The sequence below is a fragment of the Heloderma suspectum genome, chromosome 7, assembly GCF_057233095.1.
Source record: "Heloderma suspectum isolate Gila_16-S chromosome 7, 16-S_ref, whole genome shotgun sequence".
Taxonomy (NCBI): Eukaryota; Metazoa; Chordata; class Lepidosauria; order Squamata; family Helodermatidae; genus Heloderma; species Heloderma suspectum.
Window position 1 is genome coordinate 24,429,809 of NC_139464.1, and position 16,474 is coordinate 24,446,282.

General features: G+C 47.0%; 1 protein-coding gene across 7 annotated transcripts in view; it reads left to right on the forward strand.

Annotated features, from left to right (window-relative positions):
- The window catches only part of DCP1B (decapping mRNA 1B), an 88,489-nt gene that overhangs the window by 62,530 nt on the left and 9,485 nt on the right, over positions 1-16,474 (forward strand). For all 7 annotated transcript variants that reach the window (XM_084809307.1, XM_084809302.1, XM_084809304.1 and 4 more), the window contains one exon: positions 16,111-16,359. In XM_084809307.1, the coding sequence (XP_084665433.1) occupies positions 16,111-16,359 (249 nt within the window). The remainder of the gene's footprint in view (positions 1-16,110; positions 16,360-16,474) is intronic.

Sequence of the window (16,474 nt, forward strand, 5' to 3'; positions counted from 1 at the left end):
GGGTGCAGCTCATAATTAGCCCCGAAGTTCCAAACTGAGAAGGTTTGTACTCCAAACTCTCACCTTCCAAACTTCAGCTATATCACTTGTGCCCATTATACAGAAAAATATAGCTGAAGATTTCCGGACTAGAGATGTGAAGGCCTGGGGAAAAAACAGGAAAAATTAGGGAAAACACGTTTCCCCCCTTTCCCCAAAAAATATTGGAAAAATTGAGCAGCTTTGGATTGTGAAATACTTTATTTTAGAATTTAAGACAAGGTGTTTATATACTGTTATCCAGCTTTTACTCCCCTCAAATGATTTCTAAATTTGTGTAATAAGAAGACACCAATCTTCTTCTGCCTCCAGTTCTTCCTCCTCCTTCTGGCTTCTAGGATGTTTCAGGGACTACTTGCTGAAATTCCCTCTGATCAGAAATAAAATAGGAACCTAAAAGATGGAATGTATAACTTGGTTTTCTCATAAAATTATCCTGTTTGGTATGTTAAGTTTAAAAGTATAGTTGATTCCGACAGTAATTAAAACATTACTAAGTTTACTTTTAAAAGTTTCAAATATAATGATAATTTTATGAGCAAAGCAAGTTATACGTAATATAACTTTTGGAATATAAAGGCTGCTTTATGTTTGTAAAGCAGCCTTCCCCAACTTGGTGCCCTCCAGATGTTTGGACTACAGTGCCCAGTATTCCTGAGCATTGGCCATATTGCCTGATGCTGATGGGAGTTGAAATCCAAAATACCTAGAAGGCACCAGGTTAGGGAAGGCTGCCTGAAACAACAAAGTGACTTTAGATCTGTAAAGAGCACTATTGCTTGTTTCTTAAATTTTCCCAAATTTTCCGTTTTTTCCCTGAACCCCCCAGAAAAAACATTTTTTTAACATGGCTTTAAAATTTCCAGAAATTTTACCTCTCTTTTCAGGACAAGCATTACTGTTATTCTGTACTGCAGTGTGCTGCCAGCCGTCTGAAGACTTGTTTGTCATAGTAGCTGAAGACAGTCATTTCAGTCAAATAGTCTTGGCACAATCAAACTTGCAGATATTCAGGCAAACCAAATCGAAGCAGATGCCGATAATAAACGCACCAAAAAGTCTGTTCCCTAGAATTATTTATCTTTGGGAGCATCTGCTCCCACTACCTTTCAGAGGATGGTGGACCAGATTTTAGAAGGTCTGCAAGATGTAGCCTGTCACCTAGACAACATCTTGAATAGTGGAGGAAGAACTGAACAAACATGTATTAAAAGGACTCATCATAAGTTCCTTCAGTAACTGGAATTTGCAATTTGCACTTCCTTAGCAATAGGCGCGACATCAGTCTAGTTGGCTTGTGATGCATCTCCATATGGCTTAAAAGCTGTAATGTGCAGTATGAGATTCAGTGGAGAGGAAATACTTGTTACCAAATCAATTAGCAAAAGTAGAACACAATTGTATTTACATCTACCCAGAAAACACACAGGCCTGATCAAGTCTGAGCTGTTAAGAGGCAGTTCAAAGAGTGAACCCTGGCACTCTGTTTTCAGAACAATCCACAGGAAAAAATGGGCTTTCACAAAAATATTAGGGGCTCATCTTTCAGAGTGGTAGGAAGGCTTTCCCACAGAAGCATGCAGGTTACTGCAAAGGAAGGAACAAACAGAGCCAAAAGAAGAGGAAGGGAGAGAGAGAGAATAAACAAGCAGGAATTTCTTGTTTTTTCCTGTTTTTTAAAAATTAAATCCCCATTTCAGCAATGCTCTTTGACATTTATAGTTGGAAAGAGATGATAGGGGTTTTTTTCTTTCAGGGAGCTGAAGGTCATTTGGAAGTAGGATTGCTGCTCCTGGTGCACTCAGTTACCTTACAAAATCTGTTTGAGAGTCAGAGAAAAGAAATATGGTTTGGATCCAGATAACTATGGACAGAGTTCTGTCTGTGCAGTGGTCTTTCCTCCCCTTTTGCTCTTGCGGCCATTTGCACCCCCTGAAAAGCTTGTCCTGAGGGCCAGGGGAATCAGGAGATAACCCCATATGTGCAAGCAGAAGTGCCTTCCTCACACACAAAGGTTTCTTTTGATCCAAATCTGTGGCCCAGTTCGCATATAATGACAACCCAGGATTTTTTTTAAAACCTGGGGTTGTCGTGAATGAACCACTATGCTAGTTCATGCTGCTGGTTGCTCCTGGTTGGCTCCTCCAGCGGGAGTAACTGAACAACCCAGAGACGACCCATGACCTTGAAACTCTGGCTTCTTTCCCCCCCCCCACCCCCAAACCAGAGTTGGATCCCAAGTAACCTTTGTTGGGCGAGAGACAAGCCCAAGTCCTGGGTTCATACATCATGCTAAACAACTCTAAAGATGGAGCATCCCTGGGTTGTTTTCCCACTCCCACTGGCTGTGAGATCAGTCGAGCCACTAGCTTGCTGGCTTGTTCATGACAACTCACCCTGGATTGTCATTATGTGTGAACCAGGCCTATGGCTGAGTTTAGATGTAATATTCCCAATGGGAACAAGCATGGTCTGTTGGAATGGAAACAGGCTCCCTAGAGTGTTCCCTCTTCCTCCCTCCCCTTCACTCCTCCTCTCATGCCTGGCTGCAGAGGAGATGACCTGGTTCGTTAACATAAAAGAGTCCTACTGGATCAAACCAAAGACCTGTCTCTAGTTCAGCATCCTGTTTCCCATAGCTGCCAACCAGATGCTTCTGGGAAGTACATCACAGGTTTGATCCTGATCTGTAGGAAGTGTTTAAACCAACATTTCCTGGTTCAGTCATCACAGAGAAACTGTTTTAACAAATCAGGAAGTCTTTTGCAGGGGGAGGAAAGAGCGCTCATTTGTTGGACAAGGATTATAATGCCTGCCTATGTCTCTACATTGTTGGAAGTGATGCCTCTGTTCAGACTCTTTCCAGTCTCTTGCTTCCAACCCAGATTCTTATAATAAATTATTTTATTTCTTACCTGTGACCTTCTCCGAGTATAATTAAGGCATCATTTTCATTTCTTGGAGGGATTCACTAAAATAACATTTAAAAACTCTACCTTTGAGTAGAGGGAGAGGCTACTCTAGCTGCATACCAGCCTTTCTTCCTTTTAATACAAAACATGTCCATTGTCAATAGAGGCTAGCAAGATGAGTTGGATTTGTGTCTGGTATTACACTGTAGTATTCCCAGCCATTAGAGGCTGACATCTTAGATCTTTCTGACCATGGTAATGTGGTGCGATATGCAGCCTGCTCTCTAAAACAAGCCATGGTTCATAATGTATGATTGCTGCCAAAGTGTATAACTACAGGTGACAATCGTTTACCCCGGCCTAGATAAAATGAATAAATGCTCTCTAATTAATTGCACTGCTTAGCAAAGGCCAGATTCAGCAATTAAATCCTTAATGCAACTTATTTTCCTGTTTGCTGATATGTATTTAATTTAGCTTGAAGGTTGGAATCTTAGACTTAATGACTGAATGTAGCAACCTTCCACCTACCTGTTTGCAGCACAAGCCCTAGTCTCTTATATCTGAGCAGATACTGGCTTTTACAAACAAAGCAAAACCTCACAGAATCGCTAAAAGGAAAACGTCAGGGTGGGGAGAGTGAATCCCTTGAGTGAATCTGGATCCAGGAAGGGTATTTTGATTATTGTAATTCCAAGTACGCAGGATTTGTTTATTGAATACATTTCTATCCCGCCTTTCTTCCATCATGCACCTTAGGGTGATGTACAGGGGGTTCCCAAGCGATCTCATATCCAGGCACTGACCAGAACCCAACCTGCTTACCTTCAGCAAGGTGGTTGATCATGTGCCTTCAGACCTACTTTGTAAACAGTGCTTGAGACATCACAGGTATATCTCCCACCGAGTGCAGGAGGCCAGCCAGTATGGGGAAGGCCCCGCCTCTGGGGCCAGGAAGGCGGTCTCCACCTTGATCTTCCGGAAGAGGCAGGCCTCCCCTAAGCTTGCCAGTTTGACTTCCTGCCTTGTGGTGGGAGGCAGCTTCTCTGAGGCTCTTGCACAACAAAAGCAACAACCCCCCCCAAAAAAGAAGAAAGAAGAGAAGAAGCAACCTTTCAGTCATGACGCGGGGGAGGCGACCACTCCTCTGGCACACAGAGGGCTGGCTTGCAGAGGGGAGATGGAACCAGGACACCCCCCCAAAGGGCTTCCTGCCTACCGCCGCATAGGTACCAGGGAAGCCCCAATGCTCCGGCTTCTCCCCCATGAAAACAGAGGGAGCTAATGGCCACGGGACTGAGGCCCAATGCAACGCCATCGCCCCTTGCCCCGCTGCCATCAGCCACATGGACACAGCGGAGTGAGGCCTGCCTGAACGGTGGAGCTTGCAAGGGGCAACGGTGGCTTCCATTGCCCCCCCCCCTTGAAGGAGAACAGGAGCGGCTTGGAGAGGGTGAGTCCAGGTGGCAACAGGGACTCTGAACGGCCCTCCTTCCCTGCTCCCCGCCCCCCGCCTGGATGCAAAACTGTTATGCAAGGCCCTGCCTAAAAAGCCACCCCCCCCCAATCGGGAGTCTAAGAAAGGGCAAGAAATGGAGGACTCCAGTCCCCCACATTCCTCACCATGGGGGCCCCTAGAAGAGCAGAGGCTTTGGAGCTTGGCGGTATGCCCATCCCAGAGGGCCAACCCTCACCCCAGCTCTGGGAGGGGGAAAGGTCCATGCTGCAACTCCTAGAGGAGGCCATTTGCCAAATCAGACACAGAGGCCAGAGGCTCCCCCCAAAAGGGACTGGGTGCAAAGAGGGCTCCCACAGGAGCACATCCAGGGAAAGGGCCTGACTCAGGCAGCGCTCGCACTCGTCCAGCTACAGCTCCACGGACGACGAGCGTAGCAGGTCACACTCCAAACAGGGATGCAGCCCCTCCACCATCCCCCATGTCCACTCCAGGAGAAGCAGACGGGGAGGAGGAGAGATGCCTTGGGCAGATCCCGGTCCACCTCAGACAGGCCCTTCTGGGAGGAAGCGCACCAGATCCTCATCCTCTAACCAAACAAAGAAGGCGAGGAGGCATGGAGACGGGAGGTGAGGAACAGATCCCCTTCATCCCCTACCTACCGCTCTTGACTCCCAAAGCTCCAGATCCCCTTCCCCCTGAGCAAGCTCATCAGGATCTGAGGAGAGAGACCCCTCAGAAGGGGGCAAGCCCCCCCCCCTTCCAGCCTGTCTTTTCCCTTTGGAAGCCTTTACCAAATTGATCTCCAAATGCCTCAACATCCTGAGCTTACAGACTAGGAAGAAACCGTGACACCCCCCCAGGGTCAGAAAAAGAGGGTTGGGGTGGCAGCAGCCTTCCCATCGGCCCCCGCCTTCTCACACAAATGTGCCACTCCCACTAAGCCTTGAAGAAATGCTGCGCAAGGAGTGGTCAAAGCCAACCAGATCTAAGACACTCCACTGCCACTGCAAAAGGTTCTACCGCCTACAAGAGGATGCCATGCAGGACCTGGTCACCCTGAGAGTAGATGAACCTGTCACAGCTCTCAACTCCAAGCTCTCCTAACCTCAGAACACAGCTCTCAACTCCAAGCTCTCCTTAGACCAGCACGACCGAAGGGCTCAGGCAGCACTCAGCCACGTCCATGAGACCAGTGACCACATCAACTATTGTCGCTAGGGGCACCTTCATGATGGCAAATGGACTACTCCACAACAGAGACTTAGGAAAGGAGGCTTACGAAACCATACAGGATATAGCTGTGGCAGTGTCATTCCTGGCTGATGCCTCACTAGACTCCTTCCAGCTGGGAGCAAAAGCAACAGCAGCTAACATTGTGGCAAGAAGGAACATCTGGCTCTGCAACTGGGGAATGGACACCAAAACTAAATCCAGTCTGGCGAGCGTTCCCTTCTCAGGTAAGCTCCTGTTCGGGGAAGCCTTGGACAAGCTCCTGCCGGAGATAAAGGATAAGAAGAAAGCTTTGCTGAACCCAGTGAGGAAAGAAACAAAGCACTTCCAGGCAAAGCCCAAGCCCTTTCGTCCCTTCAGGCCATCCTTCCCTTCCACCTATGTGCCCAGAGAGGGCAAACCTAAGCGACAACAAGACACTAGGGCCAAGCCGGACACCCACAGAGGCCCCCCCCCAGCAAGGCAAGAAACCCGGTACAGCATGACTCGCTGTCACCCCCAGTGGGAGGGCAACTATGGGACTTCTCAAATGCTTGGAGGCAGCTCTGCTGAGATAGCTGGGTCCTGGAAGCGCTGGAAGAAGGCTACTCCATAGAGCTTCAGAGGCCACCCAGGGAGCATTTCCTCAGCTGTCCCCGTTGGAAAGACTCAGCCGGAAATCTGAGGACTCTTGCAGCGATACAACACCTACAACAGATCTGAGCCATCGAGAAGGTACCTTGAAGAGGGGACAGGGCATCTTCTTCCTCTTCCTCACAGTCCCAAAGAGGAATGGAGGGACCAGACCCATTTTGGACTTAAAGAAGTTCAATCGCTGCCTGAGGAAACAGAAATTCGTAATGGAGATGCTCAAGTCCATAAAGGAGAGCCTCCCAAGAGGGGACTTATTAACATCAGTGGACCTGTCAGAGGCCTACCTGCACATCCCCATCCGGCCATCTCACCGCAAGTTCCTGCACTTCAGCCATGGAACAAGGCTATTCTGATTCAAGGCCCTTCCCTTCGGCCTAGCCACAGCTCCAAGAGTGTTCACAAAGGTCCTCCCAGTCCCAGTGGCCCACCTGAGGTCAAAGGGAATCCATTTACACCCCTATTTGAATGACATCCTGATCTCCCCATCATGGGAGCAGTGCATGCAGGTCAACAGTGACACTCTTTCAACCCTATGGTCCCAGGGGTTCATCATCAACGAGAAGAGCTCCCTGTCCCTCACAGTCCCTGCTTCACCTGGGGGTGACCTTGGACACAACCAAAGACACCATGACTCTCTCAACAGACAGGCAGGCCACAGTGAGCAGGCTGGTGGCCCAGATCCAGACCAAGAAGAAGTTCTGCCTCAGAGAACTGGCGAAGCTGCTGGGCATGATGGTTTCATGCCAGGAGACCATCCAGTGGGCAAGATTCCACGCAAGGCTCCTACAGTCATTCGTCCTAGCCTTCCAGATGGAAATAGCATGCAACCACAACCCAGCGGTGACACTCCCAGCGGAAGTCTCTCGCTCCCTGGCTTGATGGTCACACTCACCCAACCTTGCGGAGGGTGTTCCTATCCAGACTCTGACATTTCCACTGTAACCACAGATGCTTGCCTCACAGGATGGGGCGCTGTCTGCAAGGACCAACACACCCAGGGTCTAAGGACCAAGGAGGAATCTCACCTCAGCATCAGTCTACTGGAACTGAGGGCCATCCACCTGGCACATAGCCCCACAGCTAGAGTCACAAGATGTCCTAATCAGAACAGACAGTGTGGTAGTGAAGGCCTGTGAGAACAAACAAGGAGGGACCCAGTCTAAATCCCTTCAGAAGGAGGCTATGATGCTATTCAGGTGGGCACAAAAGCACCTCCGCTCCATCAAGGCGGAGCACCTAAAAGGTGTGTTGAACATCCAGGCCAGCTGGCTTAGCAGGACGTCCCTAGACCCAGGGGAATGGTCCCTACATCCAGACTCACTCAGTTGGCTGACAAGCCAGTTAGGTCTGCCTTGCTTCAGCCTTTTTGCCTCTCAGCAGAATGCCAAGCTCCCCAGGTTTGCCACCTGCTACCTCATGAGAGGCGCCGAATTCACAGATGCCCTGACCAGCAGTTGGCCCAGGGGTCTTTACGCCTTCCCCCCGTTGCCCCTCATCCCAAAGGTGATCCAGAAGTTGAGGGACCAGCAGGCAGAGCTAATCCAAATAGCACTTAATTGGTCAAGGAGCCCATGATACACCAACCTTATAAACCTATCTACGGTCAAACTACTGACCCTCCTGCCCTGGCATGGCCTGCTTTTCGAGGGCTGATCATGCACCAAGACCCAGGAGTCCTGAAACTAACCACCTGGAGATTGAGGGGAAACTGCTAGGAAACCAGGGCTACTCATCAAAGGTGGTTTCCACCTTCCTGGCCTCCACAAGGTCCTCCACTAACAGGTTAGATGAATGCACCTGGAGGGCTTTCCTCAAATGGGCCCAGGCAACAGGGAGGGACCCCTTAGCCACGAACATAGGCATCATCCTGCATTTCCTCCAGGAGGGCCTGTCAGCAGGCCTCAAAACAAACACCCTAAAAAGACAGGTTTCTGCCTTGTGGTCCATACTAGGAGAGTTAGATGGGGGGCCCCTAGGGATCCACTCCCACATTAAAAGATTCCTCAGGACTGCCTCACTGATAGATCCTCCCCCAGTGAGAAGGTTCCCCACTTGGAGCCTCAACACTGTACTCAAAGCACTGTCCAAAGCGCCATTTGAACCCCTAGGGGCAGCCACCTTTAAGGTGCTGACCCTCAAAACAATTTTCCTTCTAGCCATCATGTCTGCCAGAAGGGTCTCCGAGCTGGAAGCTGTTCGGCAGAAAAGGAGCTTTGCATTTTTCGCAGGGATAGATTACATACATAAGACGTGTGCGCTGCCCCCCCCCCTTCAACTCAGACCCTGATTCAGCATTTTGGAAGACATCCCGCTTCTGCTCAGGCCAATTTATAGTCGGACCACTTCAGCTCAGCACCAAACCCGAGTCAATGTTTGGAAAAATGAGTCTTTATGCTTCCTGTTGACTACCATGAGAAATTGGAAAAAAAGTAACTTTTTTTCTCTTGGTTAGAACTGGATGATAATTTCAGGCATAGTAGCCCGCTAGAAGGGGATTACACCTGCCAATTGTCAGAAAAATAGGTGCAGGCTTTATATTTTGCTTTTCTTTTAGAAGGAACTGCCAATAACATTTTTATTACTTGGAAGAATTGGATAAAAATCTCAGGATTCATTGCCCCATCAAAGGAGATAATGTCTGCCAAATGTCAGAATGATAGCCACAGGGGTTCTTGTGCAAAGGTGGCCTTAACATTTTGAGGTCTCCAAAAGAGGACACACTGTACTTATCTCCCTATTGTCCTTATGGACCATTGTTCTGAAAATTACAGACAGCCTAAAGTTGTCCCTAAGTAAGAAACCAGGAAAGTTTCAGAAGGATAGGTGCAGCAGTTCATGTGGAAGGGGAGTTCTCCAAATTGGGGGAGGGAGGGATTTGCTTTCCCTTCCCTTCACCCTTCCCTAATAGTTTTTGGGTAAATTTGTATGAAAATGCACAGGTCTGAAGGATATACATGCATGCAAATTTAGAATTACTAGAATTTATTTACATTTCACCAATGTTAGCAGCAGGGGAACATGGGTGGGAAGGTGCTCTTACACTCATGCCCTGCCTGTGAGTTTCCTGTGGGCATCTCGTTGGCCACTGTGTGAACAGAATGCTGGACTAGATGGACCTTGGCCTGATGCAGCACGGCTCTTCTTATGTTCTTAAATTGAGAGTGCCTCTGAGCATATGCAGAATGCTTTTCTTTCACCACTGAGTACTTACATTCTCCCCCTACCAATTCTATTCCCCTCCATGCAACCATCCCTCCTCATCCTACCATCCTCTAGCAACTCTTCATAAAAACAGATGCCTTGTTTTGTGCAACTCTCCTCTATCTCCTCCTTCGTATGCACAAGCTCTCATTGTATCTTCCTCCCCATAAAGTCATTTGTGCCAAGACATGACCAGGATTCAGCCAATGAGTCTGTTTTCAAAAGGGTTATGTTACAGAGAAACTCTGAGCACATACTAAGTGCCTTTCCCTCACCACTGAAGCTAGAGTTCATGAAAAAAACACACACACACAAATGACAAAGCGTGTGCATAGGACTGAGCTGAAAGGGTAGTCACTTCATTAGATGGAATTGGGTAGGCACTGTATTAAGCCTGCAGTACCATGCTCACAACTCAGGAATTATTTCTGAGTAAACATGCAGAACATCAAGGTGCAAACCTCCCTGCAAAAGTAACTCATGCTGGAATCCTATGCACCCTTTCCTGAAGGATTAAACATAATGGGGCTTCTGAGTAGGCATACATAGGATTGTATAAATGAGCAGTATTTATCTGCCCTCCACTTAAAAAACAAACTAAAAGCTCCTATTTTTATTAAAGCTTTCTGTTCATAGGAACATAGGAAGCTGCCTTATACTGAGTCAGACCCTGGGTCCATCTAGCACGGTATTGTTGACACTGACTGGCAGCAGCGGCTCTCCAGAGTTTCAGGCAGGATTCTTTCCTAGCCCTACCTGGAGATGCTGGGGATTGAACCTGGGACCTTCTGCATGCCAAGCGTGTGCTCCACCACTGAGCTACAGCCCTTCCTATTGCTGGATAATGGCAACTGACAAACAAAACAGCCCCAGATTTGTTTCTCTGCAACCATGTGAACCCAGTTTTCTCAAAGACTTGAGTGAGAAGGAGAAAAACCAACCCTCTTGTGTGTTTGTATAAAGTCAAATGCAGTTCAGAACTTCTTTTGCCCACCGAAGAGAATTCTCTTTAAGAATTCCCCAAGATATGCTCTGGGTAGAATTAAAGGAAGGGGGAAGAACGAGTGGAATAAAGGAAGGGGGAAGAGAAAGGAAGAAAGAACAGGATAGGGGAGGGAAGAAGAAAAGAATGGTGATTGGAAATGTACGCAGGGGTGTGGGGCAGAGATAATTCCCTAAGCCAAGTGGCTCCTTTCAGAGAGGTAGTACTTCAGAGGAATTTAGGAGGCTGTGCAGGGTTTGCAAGGATTGCACGTACTTAAATGAACTTTATGAGGTGAGGTGGCTGAGGGCTTTTTCTAGCTTTTTTAAAACTGTTGTTCAGTCATTCAGTCGTGTCCGACTCTTCGTGACCCCATGGACCATAGCACGCCAGGCCTTCCTGTCCTGCACTCTCTCCCGGAGCATGCTCAAGTTCATATTCATTGCATCGGTGATGCTATCTAGCCATCTCATCCTCTGCCGTCCCCTTCTCCTTTTGCCTTCAGTCTTTCCCAGCATCAGGGACTTTTCCAGAGAGTTTTCTCTTCGCATTAGGTGGCCAAAATATTGGAGCTTCAGCTTCAGTATCTGTCCTTCCAATGAGCACTCAGGGTTGATTTCCTTTAGGATGGACTGATTTGACCTCCTTGCAGTCCAAGGGGCTCATAAGAGTCTTCTGCAGCACCACAGTTCGAAAGCATCAATTCTTCGGCGCTCAGCCTTCCTTATAGTCCAGCTCTCACAGCCATACATTACTACTGGGAAAACCATAGCTTGGATTATGCAGACCTTTGTCGGCAAGGTGATGTCTCTGCTTCTTACTATGCTGTCTAGGTTTGCCATAGCTTTCTTCCCAAGGAGCAAGCGTCTTTTAATTTCATGGCTACAGTCACCATCTGCGGTGATCTTGGAGCCCAAGAAAGTAAAATCTGTCACAGCTTCCATTTCTTCCCCTTCTATATGCCAGGAAGTGATGGGGCCAGTTGCCATGATCTTAGTTTTTTAATGTTGAGTTTCAAACCAGCTTTTGCACTCTCCTCTTTCACCCTCAACAAGAGGCTCTTGAGATCCGCTTCGCTTTCTGCCATTAGGGTGGTATCATCTGCATATCAGAGGTTGTTGATAATTCTCCCGGCAATCTTAATTCCGACCTCTGATTCATCCAACCCGGCGTTTCTCATGATGTACTCTGCATATAAGTTAAATAAGCAGGGCGACAATATGCAGCCTCGTCGTACTCCTTTCCCAATTTTGAACCAATCGGTTGTTCCATGTCCGGTTCTTACTGTTGCTTCTTGACCCTCGTACAGGTTTCTCAGGAGACAGGTAAGGTGGTCTGGTACTCCCATCTCTTTAAGAATTTGCCACAGTTTGTTGTGATCCACACAATCAAAGGCTTTAGCGTAGTCAATGAAGCAGAAATAGACGCTTTTCTGGAATTCTCTTGCTTTCTCCATGATCCAGCGAATGTTGGTGATTTGATCTCTAGTTCCCCTGCCTCTTCGGAACCCAGCTTGTACCTCCGGTAGTTCTCGGTTCGCATACTGCTGAAGCCTAGCTTGTAGGATTTTGAGCATAACCTTGCTGGCATGTGAAATGAGCGTAATTGTACAGTACTTTGAACACTCTTTGGCATTGCCCTTCTTTGAAACTGGAATATAAACTGACCTTTTCCAGTCTTGTGGCCACTGTTGAGTGTTCCAAATTTGTTGGCATATTGAGTGCAGCACTTTAACAGCATAATCGTTTAGGATTTTAAATAGCTCAGCTGGAATACTGTCATCTCCGCTAGCTTTGTTGTTACTAATGCTTCCTAAGGCCCACTTGACTTCACTCTCGAGGATGTCCGGCTCCAGTTCAGTGACCGCGCTATCATGGCTATCAGGGACATTCAGATCTTTCCTGTATAGTTCTTCTGTGTATTCTTGCCACCTCTTCTTAATCTCATCTGCTTCTGTTAGGTCCCTGCCTTCTTTGTCCTTTATCATGCCCGTCTTTGCACAAAACATTCCCTTGAGATCTCCGATTTTCTTGAAGAGATCTCTAGTCTTTCCCATTCTGTTGTTTTCCTCGATTTCTTTGCATTGTTCATTTAAGAAGGCCTTCTTGTCTCTCCTTGCTATTCTCTGGAACTCTGCATTCAGTTGGATATATCTTCCCCTTTCTCCCTTGCTTTTCGCTTCCCTTCTTTCCTCAGCTACTTGTAAAGCCTCATCAGACAGCCACTTGGCTTTCTTGCATTTCTTTTTCTTTGGGATGGATTGAGTTGCTGCCTCCTGAACAGTGTTACGTACCTCCGTCCATAGTTCCTCAGGCACTCTGTCTATCAGGTCTAATCCCTGAAATCTATTCGTCACCTTCACTGTATATTCATAAGGGATATGATTTCGGTCATACCTGAATGGTGTAGTGGTTTTCCCTACGTTCTTCAATTTAAGCCGAAATTTTGCAAGAAGCAGCTCATGATCTGAGCCACAGTCAGCTCCAGGTCTTGTTTTTACTGACTGTATGGAGCTTCTCCATCTTTGGCTGCAAAGGACATAATCAATCTGATTTCGATACTGACCATCTGGTGATGTCCATGTGTAGAGTCGCCTCTTGTGCTGTTGGAAAAGAGTGTTTGCTATGATCAGCGTGTTCTCTTGGCAAAACTCTATTAGGTTTTGTCCTGCTTCATTTTGTACACCAAGGCCATGCCTGCCTGTTATCCTGGTGATTTCTTGACTTCCTACTTTAGCATTCCAATCCCCTATGATGAAGAGGACATCTTTTTTTGGTGTTAGTTCTAGAAGGTGTTGTAGGTCTTCATAGAACCGATCAACCTCAGCTTCTTCGGCATCAGTGGTTGGGGCATAGGCTTGAATTACTGTGATTTTGAATGGTTTGCCTTGGATTCGTACTGAGATCATTCTGTCGTTTTTGAGGTTGTACCCCAGTACTGCTTTTCCCACCCTTTTGTTGACTATGAGTGCTACTCCATTTCTTCTAAGGGAGTCTTGCCCACAGTAGTGGATATGATGGTCACCTGAATTAAATTCACCCATGCCTGTCCATTTTAGTTCGCTGATTCCCAAGATGTCGATGTTCAGTCTTGCCTTCTCATGTTTGACCACCTCCAGCTTACCTTGATTCATTGATCTGACATTCCAGGTTCCTAAACAATATTGTTCTTTACAGCATTGAATTTTCCTTTCACCACTAGACACATCCACAGCTGAGTGTCCTTTCGGCTTTGGCCCAGCCGCTTCACTCTTTCTGGCACTACTTGGAAATTCCCTCTGCTCTTCCCCAGTAGTATATTGGACACCTTGCGACCTGAGGGGCTCATCTTCCGGCGTCATATCTTTTAGCCTTGTGATACGTTCCATGGGGTTTTCTTGGCAAGAATACTGGAGTGGGTTGCCATTTCCTTCTCCAGTGGACCACATTTTGTCAGAACTCTCTGCCATGACCTGTCCGTCTTGGGTGGCCCTGCACGGCATAGCTTATGGCTTCACTGAGTTACGCAAGCCCCTTCGCCACAACAAGGCAGTGATCCATGAAAGGGTTTTAAAACTGTAGAACCTATTTAAAAGCCCCAGCAGTTCCTTGATCATGACGCCACATAATCCTAACCCCCCTTTTGGAATAATTTGAGTCCTACAGTTATTTAGGAGAAATTAAAGTGGAGGGGGAGAAAGAAGTTTGTGGAGGCTGACTGGATCCTTTGCTGTCCTGAAGTTAGTAAACTTCTTCAGAAGCCAAAGATTCCAGTTTGGGGCAGTAAAATCAGATGCAGTGTGAAATTCCAGTATTTCACATGGAGCTCTTTCTTCCCTTCCTTCTCCCTCTTCAAAATTTCATTGCAGGCAAGCTCCCAACAGTGGGCATGTAAGAGTAGAAAAGAAAAGTAGGGGGAGAGAGGTTTTTTGCACCTCAAAAAAACAACCCCTACGCCAGAGATTAGGGATCGTGACCTCCTAATGGTCACCTTAAACACCTTCTGATTAGAATCTCTAATCCTGTGTTGCTTGACAGTTTTTAACTTTTGTTAGTAAAAAACTTCTGTCTTTGAAAAAAGGAAACTTTTGCATGGCTAGCACAAAAGCTACTGGACCTAACTGTCTGAACTTCAGTAGGTTCAGTCAGCTCCATAGGGGCTGCCAGGTCCCCAAATTCCATGTACGTATGTGGAAGCGCAAAAAAAAAAAAAAAAAGCTCTCTTCTTTTACAGATTTTCTTGAAAATAGCAAATTTTACCTGTGACTAGCACAAAAGGCAATGGACTGAAATTGGGGAGGTTGAATCAGCTCCATGAGTGCTACCAGGTCTCCAAATTTCATGTATTTATCGTACTAACTAAAAAAGTTATGGCTGTTTCTGTTTTCCAATGCAAGTCAATGGAAAAATGTTTAAAAATGGCAATTAAGACAGCTCAAAAGAGCTGGGGTATGGCTCAACCAAGATCCAGGGCCCGTGCCCAGGTGGGCCCTTTTTAATGATGCCCCTGGGTCCTCCAGAGGTCCTACAATCCTAGCAAGGGGCCGGCCTAAGGGTTTGTTGGCCCACCCAGGGATGAACTGCTTTTTCACATCCCCATACTGACTGGCCTCATGCACTTCGTGGGACAAACAGAAATTCTTTACTCACCAGTGAATTTGTGTTCTCATCGAGTGAAGGAGGCCAGCCAGGCCTGCCCGGGCTGGCCTCCTTCTAGGTGACTCATAGGCTAGGCAGGCTTCACTGCTGTTGCTTTCTCAGCCTGATCATCAGTCAAGGTACGCAGTCGAAGGTTGTCGGGACTGGTGGCTTGCAAGAAGTTACGACAACTTGGAAGACTCAACTGGCAAGCTTGGGGGAGGCCCCGCCTCCTCTGGAAGATCAAGGTGGAGACTGCCTTCCTGGCCCCGGAGGCAGGGCCTTCCCCATACTGGCTGACCTTGTTCACTCAATGAGAAGTTCACCAGTGAGTAAAGAATTTCCGTTTCTCCACCACTGTTTAGAAGCACTAAGTATACATGGATATATAAAAACATGTATATGTAATCAAGAGAAAATCAAGAGGGCTGTGTGTCTCCTGCAATTGAGAATATGATATTGTATGCAGGATTCAACTTTCTGAGAATCCCAGTTTTCGTTGTTTTCAAAACAACAACGTGGTTTGGGGCTCTTATGGTTACGAAGCTATGCTCGAGAGTGTGTAGGTGTCGCCGCAGAAACCTGTCACGGCAGTGTTTGGGGCGTGGGGCTTCAGTGCTCATTGTTCTTCCCCATAATTGGCAAATGTGTTTAAATGCAGAATAAGTGATGTAAAATTAGCAAATTTATGCAGGTCTCAGAATGCAGCCTTTTTTAGCACAGAATTTGGATCACCTGGGCACAGAATTTTAAATGTTTTAGGACAGAGTGCACAGGTGGCCTTGATTAAGAGGATCACAACAGCACCCTGGCTCATGATGAAGATGAGGTGCTGTTGTGATCCTGTGTTGTGAAGATGGGGAATAGAACCCTAGTCTCTAGCGTCCCAGTTGAGCACTGTAACCACTACACCACACTGGCTATACCTAATACTGAGATCCATTTTATGCAACCTCATGTTTTTTTTGCATATGTGTTGTTGACTTGGATACATGTAGTAATTAAATGTAATATACAGTTCCTTTGTATTATGAGCAGGTGATCTCACCACAGCGGATTCCTGCTACTGTAGCTCCATCACTACTGATGTCCCCAATGGTGTTCAGTCAGTCTGCCTCACTACCACCAAAACCAAGCGAAGGTGGATGGCTGCCAGTAGTAAACCAAGAAGCTGTTCCAGGTTCAGCTAATCTTCTCCTGCCTATGCAGAACCCAGAACCACCAATGGCAAACAGCAATCCATTGACAAAGCTGCAGCTACAGGAAACATTACTGCATCTGATCCAGGTAGAACATCAACATTTCTCATCTGCCTGTCTCTCTCTTGATAACTGGACCTGTAAGCCTGAGGGATAAAGTTTGGTCGATAAGATTTGGAGTGATTTCTTCACCCGTAAGCATC